We start from the raw sequence: 20,919 nt of genomic DNA on the forward strand, positions 1-20,919 counted from the left end.
GCTACAAAATCAACACACAAACTCTGTAGCCTTTATATATACCAACAATAACCAAGCCGAACAAACAGTCAAGGACTCTATTCCTTTCACAGTAGTGCCAAAGAAGATGAAATATTTGGGAGTATACCTAACAAAGTACGTGAAAGATCTCTACAAAGAGAACTATGAAACTCTAGGAAAAGAAATAGCCGAAGATGTTAACAGATGGAAAAACATACCATGCTCATGGCTGGGAAGAATCAACATTGTTAAAATGTCCATACTGCCCAAAGCAATATATAATTTTAATGCAATTCCTAGTAAAGTTTCATTGTCATACTTTAAAGATCATGAAAAAATAATACTTCGTTTTATATGGAATCAGAAAAAACCTTGAATAGCCAAAACATTACTGAGCAATAAAAACAAAGCAGGAGGAATCATGCTACCAGACCTGAGACTGTACTATAAATCCATAGTGATCAAAACAGCATGGTACTGGCACAAAAGCAGAGAAGTAGATGTCTGGAACAGAATAGAGAACCAAGAGATGGATCCAGCTACTTACCGATATTTAATCTTTGACAAGCCAATTAAAAACAAACATTCAGTGGGGAAAAGATTCCCTATTTAACAAATGGTGCTGGGTAAACTGGCTGGCAACCTGTAGAAAATTGAAACTGGACCCACACCTTTCACCATTAACTAAGATAGACTCTCACTGGATAAAAGATTTAAACTTAAGACATGAAACTATAAAAATACTTGAAGAAAGTGCAGGGAAAACTCTTGAAGGAATCGGCCTGGGTGAATATTTTATGAGGAGGACTCCCCAGGCAATTGAAGCAGTATCAAAAATACACTACTGGGACCTGATCAAACTAAAAAGCTTCTGCACAGCCAAGAACATAGTAAGTAAAGCAAGCAGACAGCCCTCAGAATGGGAGAAAATATTTGCAGGTTATACCTACGATAAAGGTCTGATGACCAGAATCCACAAAGAACTCAAATTTATTAGCAAGAAAAGAACACGTGACCCCATTTCAGGGTGGGCAATGGACTTAAAGAGAAACTTCTCTAAAGAAGACTGACGCAAAATCTACAAACACATGAAATAAAGCTCATCATCCTTAATCATCAGAGAAATGCAAATCAAAACTACTCTGAGATATCACCTAACCCCAGTAAGAGTAGCCCACATAACAAAATCCCAAAACCAGAAATGTTGGCATGGATGTGGAGGAAAGGGCACACTTCTACACTGCTGGTGGGAATGCCCACTAATACGTTCCTTCTGGAAGGATGTTTGGAGAATACTTAGAGACCTAAAAATAGACCTGCCATTCGATCCTATAATTCCTTTACTAGGTTTATACCCAGAAGACCAAAAATCACAATATAACAAAGACATCTGTACCAGAATGTTTATTGCAGCCCAATTCATAATTGCTAAGTCATGGAAGAAGCCCCAGTGCCCATCGACCCACGAATGGACTAGCAAATTGTGGTACATGTATACCATGGAATATTACACAGCCTTAAGGAAAGATGGAGACTTTACCTCTTTCATGTTTACATGGATGGAGCTGGAACATAGTCTTCTTAGCAAAGTATCTCAGGAATGGAAGAAAAAGTATCCAATGTACTCAGCCCTACTATGAAGCTAAATTATAGCTTTCACATGAAGACTATAACCCAACTATAGCACAAGACTATGGGGAAAGGGCCAAGGAAGGGGAAGGGAGGGGGGAGGTTTTGGTGGAGGGAGGGGAATGGGTGGGGCCACATCTATGGTGCATCTTAGGATGGGTACAGGTGATTGCACTAATGTACACAGCTATGATTTAACAGTTAAAAAAAAAAAAAGAAGAAAAAAAAAAAAGAAATATCCCTGCACCAGCAGAACAGACCCCCTTCCCTGTCACGTGGGCTCTCTGGTGAAGATGGAGATGTGGAGAGGCAGACAGCAAAGCCTGTGATTCTGAGTATGAACCCACTCACTTGGTACCCTGTGTTCTTGTTCCCATACCTCCTGTAACAGCTGTGGTCTGAAGTGACTGGAGGGATCCAAAGACCTGAAAGGACCTGGCTGTGTTCTAAGAAAACTTTATTTGCAAAGTCAGCCTGTGGACCAAGCTTGGTCAACTTTTGCTCTGAAGGGGTACACTTTGTTTGACTTACTGTTGACTTCCTTTAGAGCTCAGACTCTGGGAAAGTTATAGGTTAACTTGTCAATTTTTGTCCAGTGAGATACTTTAGTCTTGTAAGCAACAATCAGAGGATCCAAAGCCTAAATTTAGTCTAATCAGACTGAGCTCATTTCATCAATTCTTTTAGAAATTTTACACTCCCTGGAGGCTTAGATTCATTACTAATACAAAACCAGGTTATAGGAACAAAAACTAAGAAATGAATAAAGGGGCTGGAAAGAAGGTAGAAGATCTATCCTAAAAAAACCCTCTATGCTCTTAGGTAAAAACTTAGTACTGAGCTTCCTGGTAGCCAAGGGAAAGAGGAAACCTAAGAGGGTGATGTTTGAGCAGTGGCTCAAGGTGTGCTCTAGAAGCAGACCCTGAGGCAGAGATTCAAGTGTCCCAGACTCAATGAGGGAGCACTCTCAGGAGAAATCTGTGAGTGAGGGAGTGGCACAGGATAGGCAGGGGAAGGAACCTCAAGACTACATGGTCTTGGGCAAAGTCTAGCCTTGGTTGTTCATAGGGGACTCTGGACCACTGTGGACTGATTTCTGCTGGAGGCAAGCAGGCCCTAGAATCAGTCAGTCATTGGCAGTGCACTGGGTGTGTGTAGGGCATACCTTTCTGGGCAAGAAGATTACCATCTGCCAGTGCAAATGTTCCACATTTGGAGCTGTGAGCTGTTAGCAGCCAACATTCACAGCAGCTGGGGTGGGGGGGGAAGGGAAGGGGGTGTACTAGCCTGGTAAAGGGGATCTTGGTGGGCACTATTGGCATCTACTACCGTAAATTTAGTTATAAATTTCTATGTGACTTTCGATCTTTCAAACGTAAAATTTTATGTATTCATTAATTCCACATCTATTTATTGAACAACTAACCTGTTAACCTACCTAATTAGCTCTAGGCTAATTCTCGAGGCTAGTGTGGAGAGGAAAACACAGGTTCTCTGACCTCAAGAAATGAATAGAAAAAGTAGCCTTCAAGGGCCCACTCTCATTTTCTTCAATATTCTTACTGTTTTAGGCTAGAGTTAAATGTACAGTGTTCTGTTCATGTACTTATTCTAGTGTTATGAATGCAGACTAATGAGTTTATGTATTCTCATAAATTGTAAATAATTTGAATGTATATTGTAGACCCAATCCATTTTATAATTTATAACAGTACTGGTTCCTATATCCAAATATGACTATAGCTATTTTATCTATTTGAAATTTGTCAAAATTCAAGGTGCAAATTAAAAAAAAATTCCTAAAACGGAGTTATCAGAGCCCCCCCAACTAAATCTCAGGCACATTCCTTTCCCTCACTTTTACTCTATACGCCACTGTAACCTTGTAGTGTGATTCCCGGTAGAGGCTGATTAGAAAGAGTACCCTGAAAAGGGAGGGCACCACTGACCCCAGATGACGAGGACAATCCCGAGGAAAAGACCAAGACGTTGTGAGCCAAGTGGCAGGTGTCGCGCAACGTAGGTCAGCGCATCTCAACCGCACGTGAAGATACAAAAGTTTGGTAACTGACGTTCAAGCCGTGTCCCGCTGAGGCCCAGGTCGGTGGAGCAGGGACAGGCCATTCCCAAGGTGCCCTGTCCAATTCCTGACCCACAGGTTTGGCAAGCCTGGTAGAACAGTGTGTTCTACGCCATGAAGTCTGGGGTGTCGGGTTAGTACCAGCAGAGACCGGGACAGACGCCGGCCATTTTCAGGTGTACTGCCCAGTGGCAAGCCCTTCGCACAACGGCTTTCCTATTATCACTTCACAAGCAAGAAAATGAGTTCAGGGAGGACAGGGCACTTGTTAATAGACACTCGGAGCCTGAATGGTGGAACCGGAGCTTGAACCTAGGAGCATCCTGGCCCCTGAACCTGGCTGGGCTCAGGTGGTCGAGGTGGCTTCTGCAGGGCGTCTCTCTGCCTTTGGAGGCTCTGTCCGGCCCCGCTCACTCCCTTCTCCCGGGCTTTTACACTCTGGGACTAATCTGGGGGGAGGGAGACTGCAGAGTCCAGGGAGCTCCCAGACCACCCACCACGCGGGTGTCACAGGGCCACTACCTGGTTTGCCCTTCTCCCGGTTCCGGCCTGAGACGGGGACTGTTCTGGGCGCAGCTCGTGGGTCTGGCAGAAACTTCCATGGAGTGGGCCCGCAGTTTGAGACGTCCCTCCCTGCCTCCTGCTCTTCCTGTCGCCTTAGCAGGGGCCAGTCCTGCCCCCTGCCCCTCCGGTCCCCTCCCTTTTCCTGCACTCACTTTCCCTCCAGGCAGTCTCCAGCTCTGCTGAACCCGGGGTGCGGGTTTCTAGGAGGACGTGAGCTGGGGCAGCTCGCGCGCCCCACCTCATCCCTCCCTGCCCCTCCCCACAAGGTTCGGCCTCCCCGCCTCGCTACCTTCCTGCCTCTCCGGGTTCCCGTCCGCTGTGCCCTGTCCCCGCCCCCGCCCTGACCTACCCTGCCTCGCCCCGCCCCATCCTGCCTCGCCACGCCACGCCCTGCCTCGCTCGGTTCCGCTCGCTCTGCTGCGCTCCGCCCCCGCCCCGCCCCGCCCCGCCCCTACCCCGCCCCGCCTAGCCACGCCCCACCCGCCTTGCCCCGCCCCATCCTGCCTCTCCACGCCACGCCCTGCCTCGCCACCTCCTTGCCTCTCCCCGTTCCGCTCGCTCCGCTGCGCCCCGCCCCCGCCCCCCGCCTAGCCACACCCCCCGCCTTGCCACACCCTGCCCCGCCTCGCCACGCCCCACCCCGCCTTGCCACGCCCTGCCCAGCCTGGTCCCGCCGCCTCCCGCTCACCCCTGGTCCTCGTTGTTACCTTGTTCACGCCGTCGGCCATCGCCTGCAGTGTGAGCTCCCGGGGCCCGTCCACTGTCTTGCCGTTGTCCGTGGGGCCCCAGCTGGCGCTGTAGATGTCGATCAGCTGCGGCATGTGGCTGATGGAGGAGGCCTCGATGATGTCCGTCATGAAGGGCTGGTCCAGCATCCGGATGCCTGGGGAGCAGAGAACACCGGCCTTGGGTGCCCTGGTTCACAGGACACGCCGGGCAGAGGAGGGCTCAGGTCCTGCCTGTGCTAGGCTGGGGGAGGGGCGACCCTGGGTGCCTTGGGGGACCCCGAGGGGTCCAAGGATGAAGAAGGGGTCACAGACTACCCCACTGGCTCGTTTTTGAATCTCTCCCTTTCCTCACGCCTTTCCTTATACAACTATTTGAAGAAAAATTTATGCTTCTAGCAAACCTTGCTAGGATGAATTCCTAATGGGGAGAGACCACCTTTGTTGAAAAGATTCTTCGATAAGCTCGTTTCTAAGTGGAAGCTCAGCCTCAAGGAAGTGAGTGTTGACTGGAACCAGGTTTCAGGGGAGAAATGAAGCTATTGTGCATGACAGGTGGGGAGGAAATTGATATTTGATATTTAAGGAGAAATTAGGGCAGGGGGCAGAAGGAGGCACAGGGCAGTGGTGAGGCCAGGACAGGAGTCCCTAGTTGCACTGTAGCTGAGAAGGGACTTTGGAGAGAGCAGAAATGATGAGTAAAATCAAAACTATATTATCAACAGGGCCTGTGATACAGCCCCCTCCTCCTGTTCTTCCCCATGACATCTCTGTAAAGTTTCTGTTGGTCTCTGACACCTTCTACAGTGACTCTTGCTGGAATTTGAAAAGGAGCAGAGTCGCTCAGTCCAGGATTGTGTGTGTAATCAGTATTGGGACACAGAGACACAGGCAGAAGGCGCGTGGTGGCTTCTGTCCCAGCTGCCTGTGTGGAGCAGGAGGCTGAGGATCCCATGGTTCACATCCCCTTCTGGCCAAGCACAAAGGGACAGCCGTGGACCAATGGGCTGGGTGCTTTGTCTCTTCATCACTACCCTCAAAACTTGGCTGGTTGGAGATATTGCTGTCTGTGGGGCCTTGTCATCTGGGCCGAGACAGTTGGTACAATACCATGGCAAGCAGCCTGGGGTGTTGGTGAAGCTGACCTAATTCTTTCCATCCACTAAGATCATGAAATGAAGGGTCTAGGATGGGCATGGTCAAAACTTGGATCCTGACAACTCCTTCCTCATCTGTCCTCCCCTCCAAAGGACATTATTACTCAAGGACATTTATTTCACATGCATCGCTCTAATGTGGTATGCAAATCAACTTAATTAAGGGCCATCAGGGCCAAAAATTGACATGACATGGTCTCCAGGGTCACTCTTTCCTCCTCAGTGACTAACGGAGCACCCCTTATGCTTGGTTTGCCATTTCCCCAAACTGCACTTGTAACCTCACAACTGCTTATTTGAACGTTTCCTACACCATCAGATGTCAAGGTCTTTGAGTTCAGGGAAGGCGTCTATTTTGTTCACCTCTGTGTCCGTGAGGATCAGCGCGATCTCATTTATCTTAAGTTTGACAAATATTTGGTGAATAAATGTCCAGTGTTATTATATTATTTAGTTGCTTTTCTTCCCAATAGAAATAACAGGTCCAGAAGAACAAATAATTTCAGGTCCAGTTTATCCCTCTTCTACTATTAACCCATAAAGCAGGTCACCATTTTTGCCAACAAGCATCCAGTTATCAGTTAACATCCTTTCTCCTGGAAGAAGCTTATCCTGAGTAAGCTTGCTCTTTGGTTTGAACTTTCCAGAAGCTAAGTTTTATAGTTCATTTTATAAGATACGAAATCTAAAACTTTTGCTTTTGGTCTACCTATGTTTTATTAAAGAGATTTATTCAACAAAGGTAGTCAAAAGGCCACAGAGGAAACTGAGCAATGCATTTTCTTCTTGTGTGAAGTCATGCCCTCTCTAGGGGTGGAAGATAAACATTCATTTGTCTCGATAGAGAAAGCTCAGATGCCCTTGAACTTGCCTAGTGCCCAGATGACCAGAACTGAACAGTTCATCTCAACCAGAAGGCAAGATAAATTCAACCCTGGGCAGAGTAGCCCTTGACTGCCCCATAAGCCAACTAGTGGCAGCTGTGGCTTTTGTCAGGGCAAGGGCACGGTGCCCCCAACTGTGCCTTGAACCCTCTTCCTCCTTGGGGCTCTTGTCTCTCTGCCACTCTCCCTCTTTGTCCCTCTCATGGGCTCCCTTTGTGCTGCAGGAGAACATCAGAGCTGACTGTGTATTAATCTTCTGACTGTTGTAGCATTAAGGGAGATGGGGGCAGCTGCAGACTGGGAGCAAGGCTGTCATTCATATTCAGGGGCCAGGCGCCCAACATTCTTTTAATCTTGTTAAGCTTAGGAGGAATGAGGCATACATTAATTGAATGAGATACAGTATTAATTTTGCAAGTCACTGCACCATTAGCAGCCAAGACAGGCTCAGGGTGACCCAAAGGTTTTTAGGGAGGGCCTCTCCTCTACCCCTGGATGCTCAAGGATGGAAAGAGAGAGGGGGAGGGGGAGAAAGAGAGGAAGAAAGGAAGAGAGGAAGAGAGAGAGAGAGAAATAGAGATATTGGTCCCAGGAACTTGCAATCAGTGTTTTCACATCTATAAAAATGCTCTCCTGGCTGATGTGATTCAGTGGGCGAGGACGGACCCAGAGGACACATCAAGTATCTCTATCCTACCCTCCAGGCAGGCCTGCACACCTATGTGTCCCTTTGCCATTCATTTAGAGTCCTCACCTGCCTACCTGCACTCTGGCTGGCCTTGGTACCCTAGAGGCTGGCTGCATGGCCTAGCGTATTTGAGCTAAATCCTTCCTGCTTCTGCAAAAGCTGTACTTATACCTGCTACCAACAAATGCTACATCTGCCCACAAACCTCAGTGCCCATAGTCGTCACTTTTTGTATTTGTGAAAATTAGCCCTGGAGGCTGAGGAGCAAGTTCATTGCTCATTCAGGTTTCAAGATCTGAAAACTCATATTAGTCATTGTGCTCATGAGGATTTTTATTGGCTTATTGAAAAATTCAGATAAAATACATATAAACTCACTGCATTGTCACAAGATTTACTGGCCAGTAACAATAATGATAATACATGAGATAATGGTAATTCATTGCTGGTAGAGGACTTTTAGGATATTTTGACAATGGTCAACACTATGGTTTTAAAAATCTTTTCAAAATCTTCTCTTAAAGGTGATCTCACCCTGAAGCTTTAAAAGGTAAGGTAGCCTGGCCCCACTTGGGGTTACTTTGAGAGTCTCTGGAGAATCCCAGAATTGTGTGGAGTTGTAAAAGTCCCAGATGCGAGTCTTTGCTTATTCCTGAACCTTGGGAGGTGGTGTTGGGGGAAGCAAAACTGAAGGATGAAGAGGAAGTGGCCAGGTAGGCACAGGGCCAGAGAGAAGAGCATGTACAAAGGGCCAGTAGGAGGAATGAGGTTATACTTTGTAATTAATGTTCACTAGGAGGTCTTATCTAAATTATATTTACCCAGAGATTGAACCATTTATTAAATACAAATGAAAGTAGTCCCAGAAATCAGGATGGGCTGTTGGCAACGTTGGTTTACCTTTTGGAAAAATATAAAACTGGATGCTTGGCCAGTAGGACAGGCAAAGAGGGGATCCAGGTGAACTAGTGGTCTCACATGAAAGTTTGAAATGAAGGTAGACATGAAGGAAATGATATTTGCACTGATTAAAACAGATCAGGGGCTAATTTTTAGGACATACCAGGATGCCTACCAACCAAGACAAAGAGCTCTTGATGGAAAAATGAGCAAAGTTTATGAACAGAAGCTCTCAGCAGGCAACATGGAGATAAAGAGATGCTCAATACTCTTCCCTCTCCCCTTTGCCTTCAATTTCTAATCTCATCTACACTCTTTTCTATCTCTGGAGTAAGATTCAACAGCGTTTTCACGTTGGAGTACCAGGCCCCTCCTCGACTTCCAGAGACTAGCAGTGAACTTCGTTGGTCAGCAGGCGGCGCTGTTCACATCTGTAGCTCAGAAAGCTTCCAAAAGGAAAGACTCTCCGGAATGTTTGGCTCATTTTTAGCACATAATTAAAAACCAGCCAACTTTTGGAATTGCCAGCCAGGATGAATAAAATGTTCTCGCTACGTCTGTAAGGTCAAGAGCCTGGAACTCTGCTTTTGTTTGCAATTCATGAGTAACTCTCTAATACTTCCCCTGGGCGGAATTCATTCTAACTCTCCAGGGAGCCAGGACACTGGGTGCTCTAAAGGGCACAGAAATAGGAGGAGAGCCTTCCCAGCCCTTGAACAGTTAGAAGTAGCGTGAGCGGTCACAAAGGAGTAAAGCCGTGACTAAGGGAGTGGGAGAAGGGAGAGAGGGGGCAGTCTTGTTCAAAACCTTTGTGTGGCCAGGCATGCCGCCCTCAGGCTCTGTTTTTCATTCTTGGAACCTCAAAGTGTTAGTTGTGACCCCAGAGCTATCCTGGGGTTTCACAGAAGCACTGTGAGGTCTTTGAGGGACCAGGCTGCCTTCAGCAGGTGTGGCAGAGGCTGTGGCACCCTGCTGGGATCCTCTGCTCTGGTCCCCGTCTTTTTGCCTGGAGGTGTTCTCTGCCCAGGGAGCTCTGCTCAACCTGAGTAAGCCAAGCAGGTGGGACAGGCTGGGTGTTTGTGGCCCCAGAGCTTCCCTTAGCCAACAGAGGATGGGAGTTGTTGGGTTAACTCTCCAGCCTCCTTGCCTTGCGGGGACAGTTCTGAGTGGTGTTCCCCACACTCTGCCAGAGGGGCACCTACAGGATGGAGCCCCTGCTGTCCGGGAGACTAACCAGCTCCCTGCCCTCTGTGGACTCGCCTCCCTTCTTGGTCTTCCTTCCCAGGACCACCGCCCGCACAAACTGCTTGCACCCAAATCCTTGGCTCAGGTTTCCCTCTCAGGAAACCCAGACTAAGAGAGAGTAAGAGAATCAGGTACACTTGATGAACGGCTCAGATCTTTTCAGAATGCAAATAATAAGGCTTCAGAAGAGAGACAAGAAGTAGGTGGGGGAAAGAAGCCCCCATAACCACCCCCCAGAAAGCTACCAGCTGTCCCTAACTCTTGTAACTTTTGCAGGCAGTTCTTTGTTCAAAGAACTGGTTACCTTTAGCTAACTCAGGTTTGAATATTTAGTTGCCTCTGGTTCAGCTCTGTGAGTAAAGAACCCACCTCATCTCAGCTATCACCCAGGTATGAGCCTGGCTTATAAAATATTAACCAACTGATATTCTTTCCCCTGAGCTCATAATGGCTCCTGACATTTTAATGCCAGCATTTTGGATGCACAAAGTAAAGAGAGGTGAAACCCTAGGGGCAAAGCCTTTTCTATTTACGGTTCAGGAACTTCCAGATATATCCTTTTGTGAAATTCAGCACCCAATTCAGGCAAGCCTCTTAGCAAACAGAGGTTAATAGCGGGTCTGTGTAGGTTACATTTGCTTTATTTAGTTCCCTGGAGATGCAAGTGTCAGCAGAAAGTAGGTTTACAGTTCCATTAAATTACCAGGAAAAAAATATGAAGACAGTTTTTTTTTTTTTTTTTAAGGAGTAAGAAAAACAAGGTTGGGTGACTCAGCTGAATAAATTAAGAACCAACTGATGCAAAACTCGGAACAGGACAGGAGTCACTCTGTTCTCTGGAGTCTTGTTGGAAGTTCACAAATCTCTCTGTCTCTCTCTCCTCTCTTTTTTTTTTGGTGGTGGGAATGTTGGTTTCTAAATTTTCAGGAACTTGCCACTCTCATTTCTAAAGCCTCTGTAAGTGGGAAATTGTTAACTATCCTAGCCAATGAAACATAAAGGTTCCAGGTGGAATAAATCTTTAAAAGATGAGATCCATTGTGCAAAACATTCAGAAGCGTTTTGAGTATATTTGCAAATAATGTTGTGCACACCTTACAATCTGCAGGCTGTGGTTGGTCTTATTAAAATATTATTGGCCATGATCACATTAATGTACACAGCTATGATTTAATACAAAAAATAAAAAAATAAAATATTATTGGCATTGACGCAAGAGTAGTGACTAAACAATTCTGTGTAGATAAAGTTCAAAAATTAGCAATAACCGATTTTTGCTGTTAGAAAGCCGGACTGTGGCTATTCTTCTATGTTTGGACAGTAACTGGGAGGGAACGTGAGAAGGGCTTTGGGTGCTGGTCATGTTTTATTTCCTGATCAGGACATGGGGGTGCCTGCTTTGTGAACATTCACTGAGCTGTGTGCTTAAGATCTGTGCACTTTTCTGTATTTATATTATGCTTAAATTAAAACGTTAAAAATATATTGATATTTCCATGCAGTTAAATTAAAATATTTTTTAAATTTGTGCTGAATCTATCTAAATCCTAGCTCTCCTTTCCTAATGGGATTTTTTTTTTTCTTTTCTGGCCCTTGGCTGGGCTGGGAGGCCAGAGTGTGAAACCTTCTGGGGTGGGTGTTTGGCAGGGACAGCTTACCTGCGACCTTGGAGTTGTATGCCACTCCGACTCCACAGATATTGTTGTTGGCTGCAGCAGAAACTTCTCCTGCACATCGGGTACCATGGCTTTGGAAAAGAATTAAATAAAGATGCATTAGATATAGAGTGAAAGGGATTTGGAAGAAGGTATTTAAATTCTATGAATTGGGAACAATTTGATTTTTTTTCAATGGTTTAGCTAGTGTTAGCCAGTTCACACCCCAGCCAGTTTTCCATCCATGTATCCCAACTTCTCCTTCCTTTCTTCTGGCCCTTCCCAGTTGCCTTCTTGACCTTGGATTGTTTCAGTCATAAAGAGGCTTCTCAGAACATTTTCAGCCTTAATGTTTGATCTTTAATTTAAAATTTGAAATATCTTCTTGCAAAAAACAGAAAGAGTTTTCTTGTAAAAATTTAACATGATAATAAAACAGGCTTGTGCTTATTGGACCAGCTCTGACTTTTTTGAGTCACTAGTCTTGTGGCCTGCTGTTTATTTTCAGGTCTGCTTCTGCACATGGTAAGGCTGCCTGTTAGTCATGGGATATGGTTGCTTACCTGTATTGGCTCATAGCCTCCTTTGAGAACATATTGAATGCTCTGATCCTTACCTCCATCCAGGAATGAAAAAGGACACAGTGGTAACACTTTGCATTTAATTTCAAGGGTCCACAGAACTCCTGAGGCTGGTCAAATTAAGAATCCCAGGCATTAGCTGATCTTTCCAAGATTTGCCTGGCCGCATAATTTTGAGTAAAGCCCTTCCCTGAGAAGAGAATGACCTCTTGTCTAGAATGTTCTGTGCAATAGACACTATAATTCCATTCATTTTCTCCTTTTTGCTTGCTCTATCCTCCCTTACACAAAAGGGTTCCTAACAGTTTCTCCATACACATTATATTTCCCTTCCTCTTGACTTGGGCTGACCTGCTTTGACCCAGAATATGCAGCAGAAGGATGATATGCCATTCTTAAAAGACTTGTCAGTTTTCACTTCCATCCTCTGGTGCCAGATGCCACGTAGAGGAATATGGGCTATCCTAGGAATGGATGAAGAATGTGGACTAGCCTTTGGAATGGATGGGTCCATGTGGAGAGAGAGTGGCCCAGCAACCCCCATGGTTCCAGCTGCATTTCCCCAGGAATTTTCGATTTCTGCAGTGTTGACCAGCATACTGCCTGAGCCTGAGACATCCTCTTATGTTGTACTCATTTGCCTCCTGTAAGAAAAACTCGAACCCCACTTCAGATATAAATCAGATGGTGATTTATTACACCTGTGCAGGTGGGTTGCTGCCCCGAAGGGCAAACGGCCCCCAAATGAGGAGCAGGCTGATTTTTATACCATTTTTGTGCTGTGTTGGCAGGCAAGCTGGTGAGCACAGAAGCAGAATGTGACCGGTTAGCTCTGAGACGGCATTACAGAGTTGGCTCAGGGTGGCTATAGTGTGGCGGTTGGCACTGGGACAAACTTAGCTTGGGAAACTAAGCTTGAGTAAGCTTTCACCATTGTTTTACCTGTGGCTAAGGGTTTTGGGAACTTCCTTATTCTATTTTGAAACCTGTTCCTGGATTTTGCCAAGGAGGGGGGCAGTTAAGATGTGCGGGGACTCAGGCTGAGACAGTTAGAGGACTTTAGGGGTTTTTTTGCTGGTTATTATACTTAGGGCAAGTAAATCTATTGCATCCGCCCTTAAAAAAATCACATCTAAGGATCAAAAAAAAAAAAAAAAAAACACACATAGACACACACACACACACACACACACGCATACACACACACACATTTTCTTTCTCTAATGAGGAAAAGTAAATCCTGCCTCCATAAAGGCTACATAGTTTATGGGCCCAGAATTCCCTTTGAAACAAGAATGAAATCTGTATATTGTGTCCAAATAAACCCTGTGTCATGTCAAAGGTTTACCCTGGCATTTAAAACTCTGTGAAAACTGAAAGTGCTGAATAAACCATAGCCTCCTCGTCTTTCAGTTTTCTGAAAAGCACATTTGAGATTTTTAAGGTGTTTAACTTGAATGAAGACGAGACATTGAATAATGCTTCTGTGTCCTTAATTCTAGTTGTTAAGTGGAGAAAATGAACGTCATGGGCTCTCCAGAGGAACACAGGGGAAGAAGCATTTCATTGCTAAATTAGGTGACACTAATTAACAATAAGCAACAAATTGAGGCTTCCTGCAATTGTTCATGACATCATGTCTTTTCACGATCCTGGGCCTTTGAATCTGGGCTTGTCTTGTGATTTACTTTGGCCAAAAGAATGCAGCACAAATGATGAGTTTAGGCCTCAAGACACCTTACAGGTTGTGCTTTTTCTTTGGAAGCTCTGACCGGGTGCCATGTGAATAAGCACAGGCTAACCTATTGGATGATGAAAGACATGTAACCTGTTATGCCTGTCACCCCAGCCAACAGCCCATCCATCCTACAGTCTTGTGAATGAGTCCATTCTAAGAAAGATAGCCCCCAGCCAACTTTCCAGTGAAACATGGCACAGGAGAGCCCAGCTGTAAGAAGCTTAGCCTTGTTCAGATCAGTAGAACCATCCAGCTAACCTACAGACTTGTGAGCAATAAGTAATGCTTATTGCCGTTTATCTCCCTCTTTGCTTCTGCAGGGGTGACCACTGTACTAAGTATGCTGTTTGGAACATCCCTGCATGTTCTTAAGTGATCACTTTACAATCCAATATGCACTGCATGTAATGCCACTATTTACTTGTTTGCAAACCCTATACTAAAATTTCATAGAACTTAATTTATCTAAAATTTGCTCTATTGGCTCAGATTTATGGAATTTACTTGTGAATTCTGTTTCATCCATTTTTTAGTGCTGTGTAGTGGCCTATTTGTAAATAAGCTTCAACTTACTTATCCATACTTCTAATGATAGGTATTTAGGTTATTTGCACTTCATATAATTTGAAAAGAGACATCCTTATCTATTTTTTGAAATAATTTGAAAAGAGAAATCCTTATATATTTTTTCCTTGTGTGCATGTGGGAGAGTTTCCCTAAGGTATTTACTTAGGAGAGAAAACAGGTCAATGAATATATTCTAACTGCAGGGCAGCAGAGTTCCTGTTGATTAACATTCTTGCCAACATTTAGTATTGATAACCTTTATCATTTTTGCTAGCCCAGTTGGTGTGAAATGGTATCATATTGTTTCATTTTTCTCATTATTAGCAAGACGATCTTTTCATACTATGTTAATTCTTAACCTTGGTCCATTTTTTTCTATTGAGGTGTTTAATTAGCAATTTATTATCTTTAAGTTAATCTCATAGACACAAACATATTGACTTTACAAATTCTTCAAATGAAAATCTTATAGTATAAAATGAAAATCCTAAAGTATCCTGTAATAGATTTTTATTTATTTTTATCAAATCATAACTGTGTATGAGAAATGTAAATCAAAACCACTTTGAGATATCATCTAACTCCAGTAAGAGTAGCCCACATAACAAAATCCCAAAACTACAGATATTGGTGTGGATGTGGAAGGAAGGGAACTCCTCTGCATTGCTGATGGGGACACAAGCTAATGTGTTCCTTTTAGAAAGAAGTTTGGAGAACACTTATGGAACTAAAAGTAGACCTGGTGTTCGATCCTGCAATTCCTCTACTAAGTATATATCCACATGACCAAAAATCATCTTACAACAAAGATATTTGCCCCAGAATGTTTATTGTAGCCCAATTCATAATTGCCAACTTATGGAAGGAAGCAGCCCAAGTGCCCATCGACCGATGAATGGATTAATAAATTGTGGTATATGTAATAGATTATAGCAAAAATAATTCTGTAGAAAAAAAGATTTCCATGATAGAAAACTTAACAAGAACCATTCCTATAAAGTTAACGATAAAAACCAGAGTGTAAAAAAACTCCCTCTGTTTTCTTTTGATTAAAAAAGAAAAACCACCAACTTGTGTAAAATAATCCATCTAGCAATAAAAAGCATAAATGAAGTCAAATAGGAATTTTTAAAATATCTGACACCGTAATGTGTATATTAAGTCTTTTATATAGTTTAACTTTTAGACTACTTCAATATTAAACACCTACATTTTCTCAGGAGGTTGTTGCAACCCCAAGTATTGTTTGGGCTGTATAGAAATCAATCATCCTTTTTTTTTTTTTTCATTTTTTTAGTAAAGATGTTATTCCCTTAAATAACACTCACTTTAATATTACTGTCTTAAATTTTGCTTTATTACCAAAAACAAAGAACTGGATCTTTCTACGTTCGTTTTTATAACAACTTTACTATTTGATTATATAGTAATGTAAAGATACACAGATTCAAAGAAAATAAAAATTATTCAATATCCTTACCCCAAATACAATAACAAGATTATATATATGTATATATTTCATTCTGGTCTTTCTGTACATTTACACAGCATTTTAAAAATAAAACTTTTACTATAAAATGCTTACATATCCCTTCTTTCATTTCATTTTATAGAGCAACCATGTCTTTAGGACATTGAAATATTATGTGAAGAGGATCTCTGGTTGGCTGATTCACAATCTAATGATAACTAAAATTTACCTCCACACTTTGACTATTCAGATGATTGCAAATATTTGCTAACATAACATCGTTATACACTTTTCTTGATACTAAATTATTTGTATGTGATAATTTTTTAAAGAGAAATTCCTAGGAGGACCCAGCACAAAGTGCGTATTTTTAAGCCATTTGACTCATTGTACCATTTACCACACCGACTTCCAGAAATATTGTGCCAATTCACAGTCATATCAGTAAATAATTGAAGAGTCCCATTTCTTCCTTATATTTCTTGGCAGCATAGGAAACTGGATATTACATAACTCTTTATTATTGCAAATTTAATAGCGAGAGAGAAGAATGGTATCTTCCTGTTTTTTTAAATATAAAAATCTCCCCCACATGTTTGCTGTTCCTTTGCTTTTCGTCTGTGTTCTGAAGTCAACGCAAGTCTTCTATAAGCGTCTCATATGACCAGTATTCTTGTCTTCCTTACCAGCGGTTCTTCCTCAGCAAAGGCAGAAGGCTGCGTGCCTTTCCTCAAGTTAAGTAGGAATTCCCAGAGCAACTGGAGTGAGAAAGTCTTCCTTTCTTCTGAGCAGCCGTCTTACTTTCATGTCTTGGTAATAAAAAACTGGGCCATATTCTTCAGGGTATAGAGCGTTTCTGACCTTTCTGTGGACACCGTCTCAGGTGTGGTAGTGAGACGTGAGCTTTAGGCTTTATTGGCATTTTCTTTCAGGATGGTTAAGACCCGGTCCATGGACACTGCTTCCCGGAGGGCCTTCCAGCAGTCCTGGGCTGTTGCTGTGATATTGCACAGCAGATTCCAGCCTCCCGGCAAGAACCACCTCTGGACCTGTGGTCATGTTGATGAAATCCGCCTCCCCAGGAACATGAAGTTTTCTGCCAGGGAGCTAAAACGTGGTCCCTTGATTGTGACCCTTGTCCCCCTTGAGTGGACCAGAGCCTGAGCTTCTTGGCAGTTTCTATGAGTAACACTCTTGTTTGGGGACAAAATGGCTCAGCCATGGGAGCGTGGCATGCTCCTTCTAGACTCATGTCGACGAACTGATGGATAATGACCATATCACCAGGTTGAGTCTCCCTGCTCAAGGAGCCTCAAGCTCTAGTCATTGTGACGTGAACAACCCTCTTCCTTCAAGGCCCAGGTGTTCACCTGGTGGTTGATTTTTGGTGCAGGAAGGTGCGCTGCCTCCCGTACCCTGCAAAGAGGATGCAATCAGTATTTTTTATCTTCCACCAAATTAAGGCACCAGATGGCTTGCCAAATGGGACAGCCACATATTTTTTAGTTCTTCCGTCTAAAATTTCTGGATCATCCAGGCCTGTTCCACCAATTACTCTGATCCTCATGAGTGGTGGTGCTGGCGGGCCTTGAGTCCATCTCTGCATGTGGGGCAGGGACACTGCAGTGAGGGAGCAGGTGGGAACGAGGGATAGGGCCAAATAAGTGGCAGTGGGGACAGCCATGAAGCGCAGGAGTGAGCCTGGTTCTTTTTTCCCTAAAATTTGGTGAAATATCTTCCAATCTGTGGCTTGTCACCCTGCTTTGTTTATTGTGGCTTTTGTTGAACAGAAAAGTGTTTTAACTGGCTGGGCGCGGTGCCTCACTCGTGTGATCCCAGCACTCTGGGAGTCCTAGAAAGGGGGATTGCTTGAGTTTAGGAGTCTGAGAACAGTCTGACCGAGAGCGAGATCTGTCTCTCCTAAAAACAGAAAAAATGGCTGGCTTTGTAGAGGGCAGCTGCAGTCTGAGCTACTCCGGAGGTGGAGGCAAGAGGATCGCTTGAGCCCAGGAGTTTGAGGTTGTTGTGAGCTACGATGCCGCTGCACTATCGCCTGGGTGACAGAGTGAGACTCTTCCTTAAAAAAAAAAAAAAAAGTTTCTTAATTTTAGTATAATTAAGGTTTATCAATCTTTTCCTTTTCCTTGTGATTTAGTGTCTTAAGAAATCCATCCCTACTCCAGAATCATAAAGGTGCTTTTCTGTACTTTTTTTCTGTAAGACTTACATCCATGTGGACCTTAAATTCTCCTGGAACTGACTCTGCTTAGCCGGGAGGTGGAAGCCTGTTTCCTCCCGTGTGGCTAGCGAGCACTGTTTATTAAATACCTTCACCCCAGCCTTTCCTCCTTGTTTTTGTAGCAGTCCTGGCCATTCTTTAAGATTCCTTTTTGTGTGGAGTCTGTTTCTGGGCTCTCACTCTGTTTCTCTGATCTCTGGGTCCTCTCCGTGCTGACCCTGCAGTCTCACAGTTTTTGTGTCCCTGTGTTTTGATTCCAGCAGGCACATCTCCACCTCGCTGTTGGTCTGTTGTTGCGGAACTTCTCCCTCATCTTTTTCTCCTCTGTTCTCATTCTTCTCACCATCCTTTTCTTCTTCCTCATTATTTGTTGTTCTTCTATTCTTGGCCCTTGGTTTTTCCATATCAATTTTTTTTCCCTTTTTTTTTCCATATTGATTTTAGGATCATTTGGTTTAGTTCCACTGAAGAACTCTGTTGAACATTTAACCGGAATTGCATTGAGTTAATAGAGTAACTTGACATCTTTAAGCTGTGCCATCTTCTTATCCAAGAACTTACTAGGCCACTCAATGAATTCAGGTCATCTTCATGTTTTATCCTTAAGTTTGCTTATTTTCTCCTTAGCGATCTCACACCTTTTCTTAGATTTATAATTATATGAATAAATTATATGTAGGACAGTGTCAAATAAAAGAGAGGAGGGGCAGCTCCCTCATCATCTCTGGGACTTAGAGAATGCTATGGAAGTTCCACCTTTCAGAATGATGTTTGCTGTAGGTTTCTGATAAATAGACAGTGTTGTCGTCAACCTGATAGTTATCTCTTCAATTGCACCCAGACTAGATTTTATCCCATTTATTCATATTTTATTCCAGAGGTGTATTTTTCAATTGAAAATGATTCTTTCTCATATTTAGTTTTTTTTTTTTGCCTATGTTTCTTCCATCATTTGCTTTTATTTATTTATTTTCATTTCAGATTAATATGAAGGTACAAATGATTAGTCTACATTGTTTGCATTTTCAAGGTAAAGTTCAGGTTGTAGTTGAGCCCCAGGGGGTGTACTGTGTACCCTTACATTACACACATTAGGTGCGAGCTTACCAATTCCCCCCTTTCTCTTCTACTCCCTCCCCTCCACTTGAATATAATTGTGTCATTCTCTCCTGTGGGCGTGTAGTTTTTTATCTCTTGGTTTCATGTTAGTATTCAGTACATTGGATACTTGCTTCTCCATTCTTGTGATACTTTACTAAGAAGAATGTGCTTCAACTCCATCCAGGTAAATACAAAAGATGTAAAGTCTCACTGGGCAAGGGACTTGAAGAGAAACTTCTCTGAAGAAGACAGGCGCACAGCCTTCAGACATATGAAAAAATGCTCATCATCTTTAATCATCAGAGAAATGCAAATCAAAACTACTTTGAGATATCATCTAACTCCAGTGAGACTAGCCTATATCACAAAATCCCAAGACCAGAGATGTTGGCGTGGATGTGGAGAAAAGGGAACACGTTTGCACTGCTGGTGGGAATGCAAATTAATATATTCCTTTTGGAAAGAGATATGGAGAACACTTAGAGATCTAAAAATAGATCTGCCATTCAATCCTGTAATCCCTCTACTGGGCATATACCCAGAAGACCAAAAATCACACCATAACAAAAGATATTTGTATCAGAATATTTATTGCAGCCCTATTCATAATTGCTAAGTCATGGAAAAAGCCCAAGTGCCCATTGATCCACGAATGGATTAATAAATTGTGGTATATGTACACCATGGAACATTATGCAGCCTTAAAGAAAGATGGAGACTTTACCTCTTTCATGTTTACATGGATGGAGCTGGAACATATTCTCCTTAGTAAAGTGTCTCAAGAATGGAAGAAAAAGTACCCAATGTACTCACTCTTATTATGAAACTAATGTAGGACCTTCACATGAAAGCTATAACCCAGTTACAACCTAAGAATAGGGAGAAGGGGAAAAGGGAGGGGAGGGAGGGGGGGAGAGGTAGGTGGAGGGAGGGGGATTAATGGGATTACACCTGCGGTGCATCTTACAAGGGTATATGTGAATCCTAGTAAATGTGGAATGTAAAGGTCTTAGCAAAATAACTAAGAAAATGCTACGAAAGCTATGTTAACTAGTGTGATGAAAATGTGTCAAACAATCTATGAACCAAATGTATGGTGCCCCATGATCATACTAATGTACACAGCTATGATTTAATAAAAATAAATAAATAAAGTCTCCATCTGTTTTTATGGCTGAATAGTATTTCATAGTATACATATACCACAGTTTGTTAATCCATTCCTGGGTTGATGGGCACTCTTGACTTGAATCCATGTCTTGGTGGATTGAATTGAGTTGCAATAAACATTCTGGTGCAAATGTCCTTATGGTAAAATGATTTTTTTCTTTTGGGTAATTGCCTGATCAAATGCAAGGTCTATTTTAGCTCTTGGAGGATTCTCCATGCTTCTTTCCATAGAGGGTGTATTAGTTTGCAATCCCACCAATAGTGTAAAAGTGTTTCCTTCTTTCCACATCCATACCAGCATCCCCAGCTTAGGGATTTTGTGATATGGGCTATGCTTACTGGACAGTTTTGATTTGCATTTCTCTGATGATTAGGGACAATGAGCACTTTTTCATGTGTTTGTTGGTCATTTGTCTGTCTTTAGAGAAGTTTCTGTTCATGTCTCTTGCCCAGTGATAGAGGGGATTGCTCTGTTTTTATTTTTTTATTTTTGAATGAATGTTAACCAAACATTTATCACTGAGC

At 43.3% G+C, this 20,919-nt stretch overlaps 1 protein-coding gene and 1 pseudogene across 1 annotated transcript in view; both read right to left on the reverse strand.

Annotated features, from left to right (window-relative positions):
- Positions 1 to 20,919, reverse strand: part of PCSK2 (proprotein convertase subtilisin/kexin type 2) — a 280,892-nt gene that overhangs the window by 39,411 nt on the left and 220,562 nt on the right. The window contains exons 7-8 of the mRNA XM_053574440.1: positions 11,531 to 11,619; positions 4,981 to 5,156 (exon numbers count right to left, since the gene is read on the reverse strand). Coding sequence (XP_053430415.1) covers positions 4,981 to 5,156; positions 11,531 to 11,619 — 265 coding nt within the window. The remainder of the gene's footprint in view (positions 1 to 4,980; positions 5,157 to 11,530; positions 11,620 to 20,919) is intronic.
- On the reverse strand, positions 16,615 to 17,568 carry LOC128574137 (S-methyl-5'-thioadenosine phosphorylase-like; annotated as a pseudogene).

Source organism: Nycticebus coucang, chromosome 21, assembly GCF_027406575.1.
Source record: "Nycticebus coucang isolate mNycCou1 chromosome 21, mNycCou1.pri, whole genome shotgun sequence".
NCBI classification, from domain to species: Eukaryota; Metazoa; Chordata; class Mammalia; order Primates; family Lorisidae; genus Nycticebus; species Nycticebus coucang.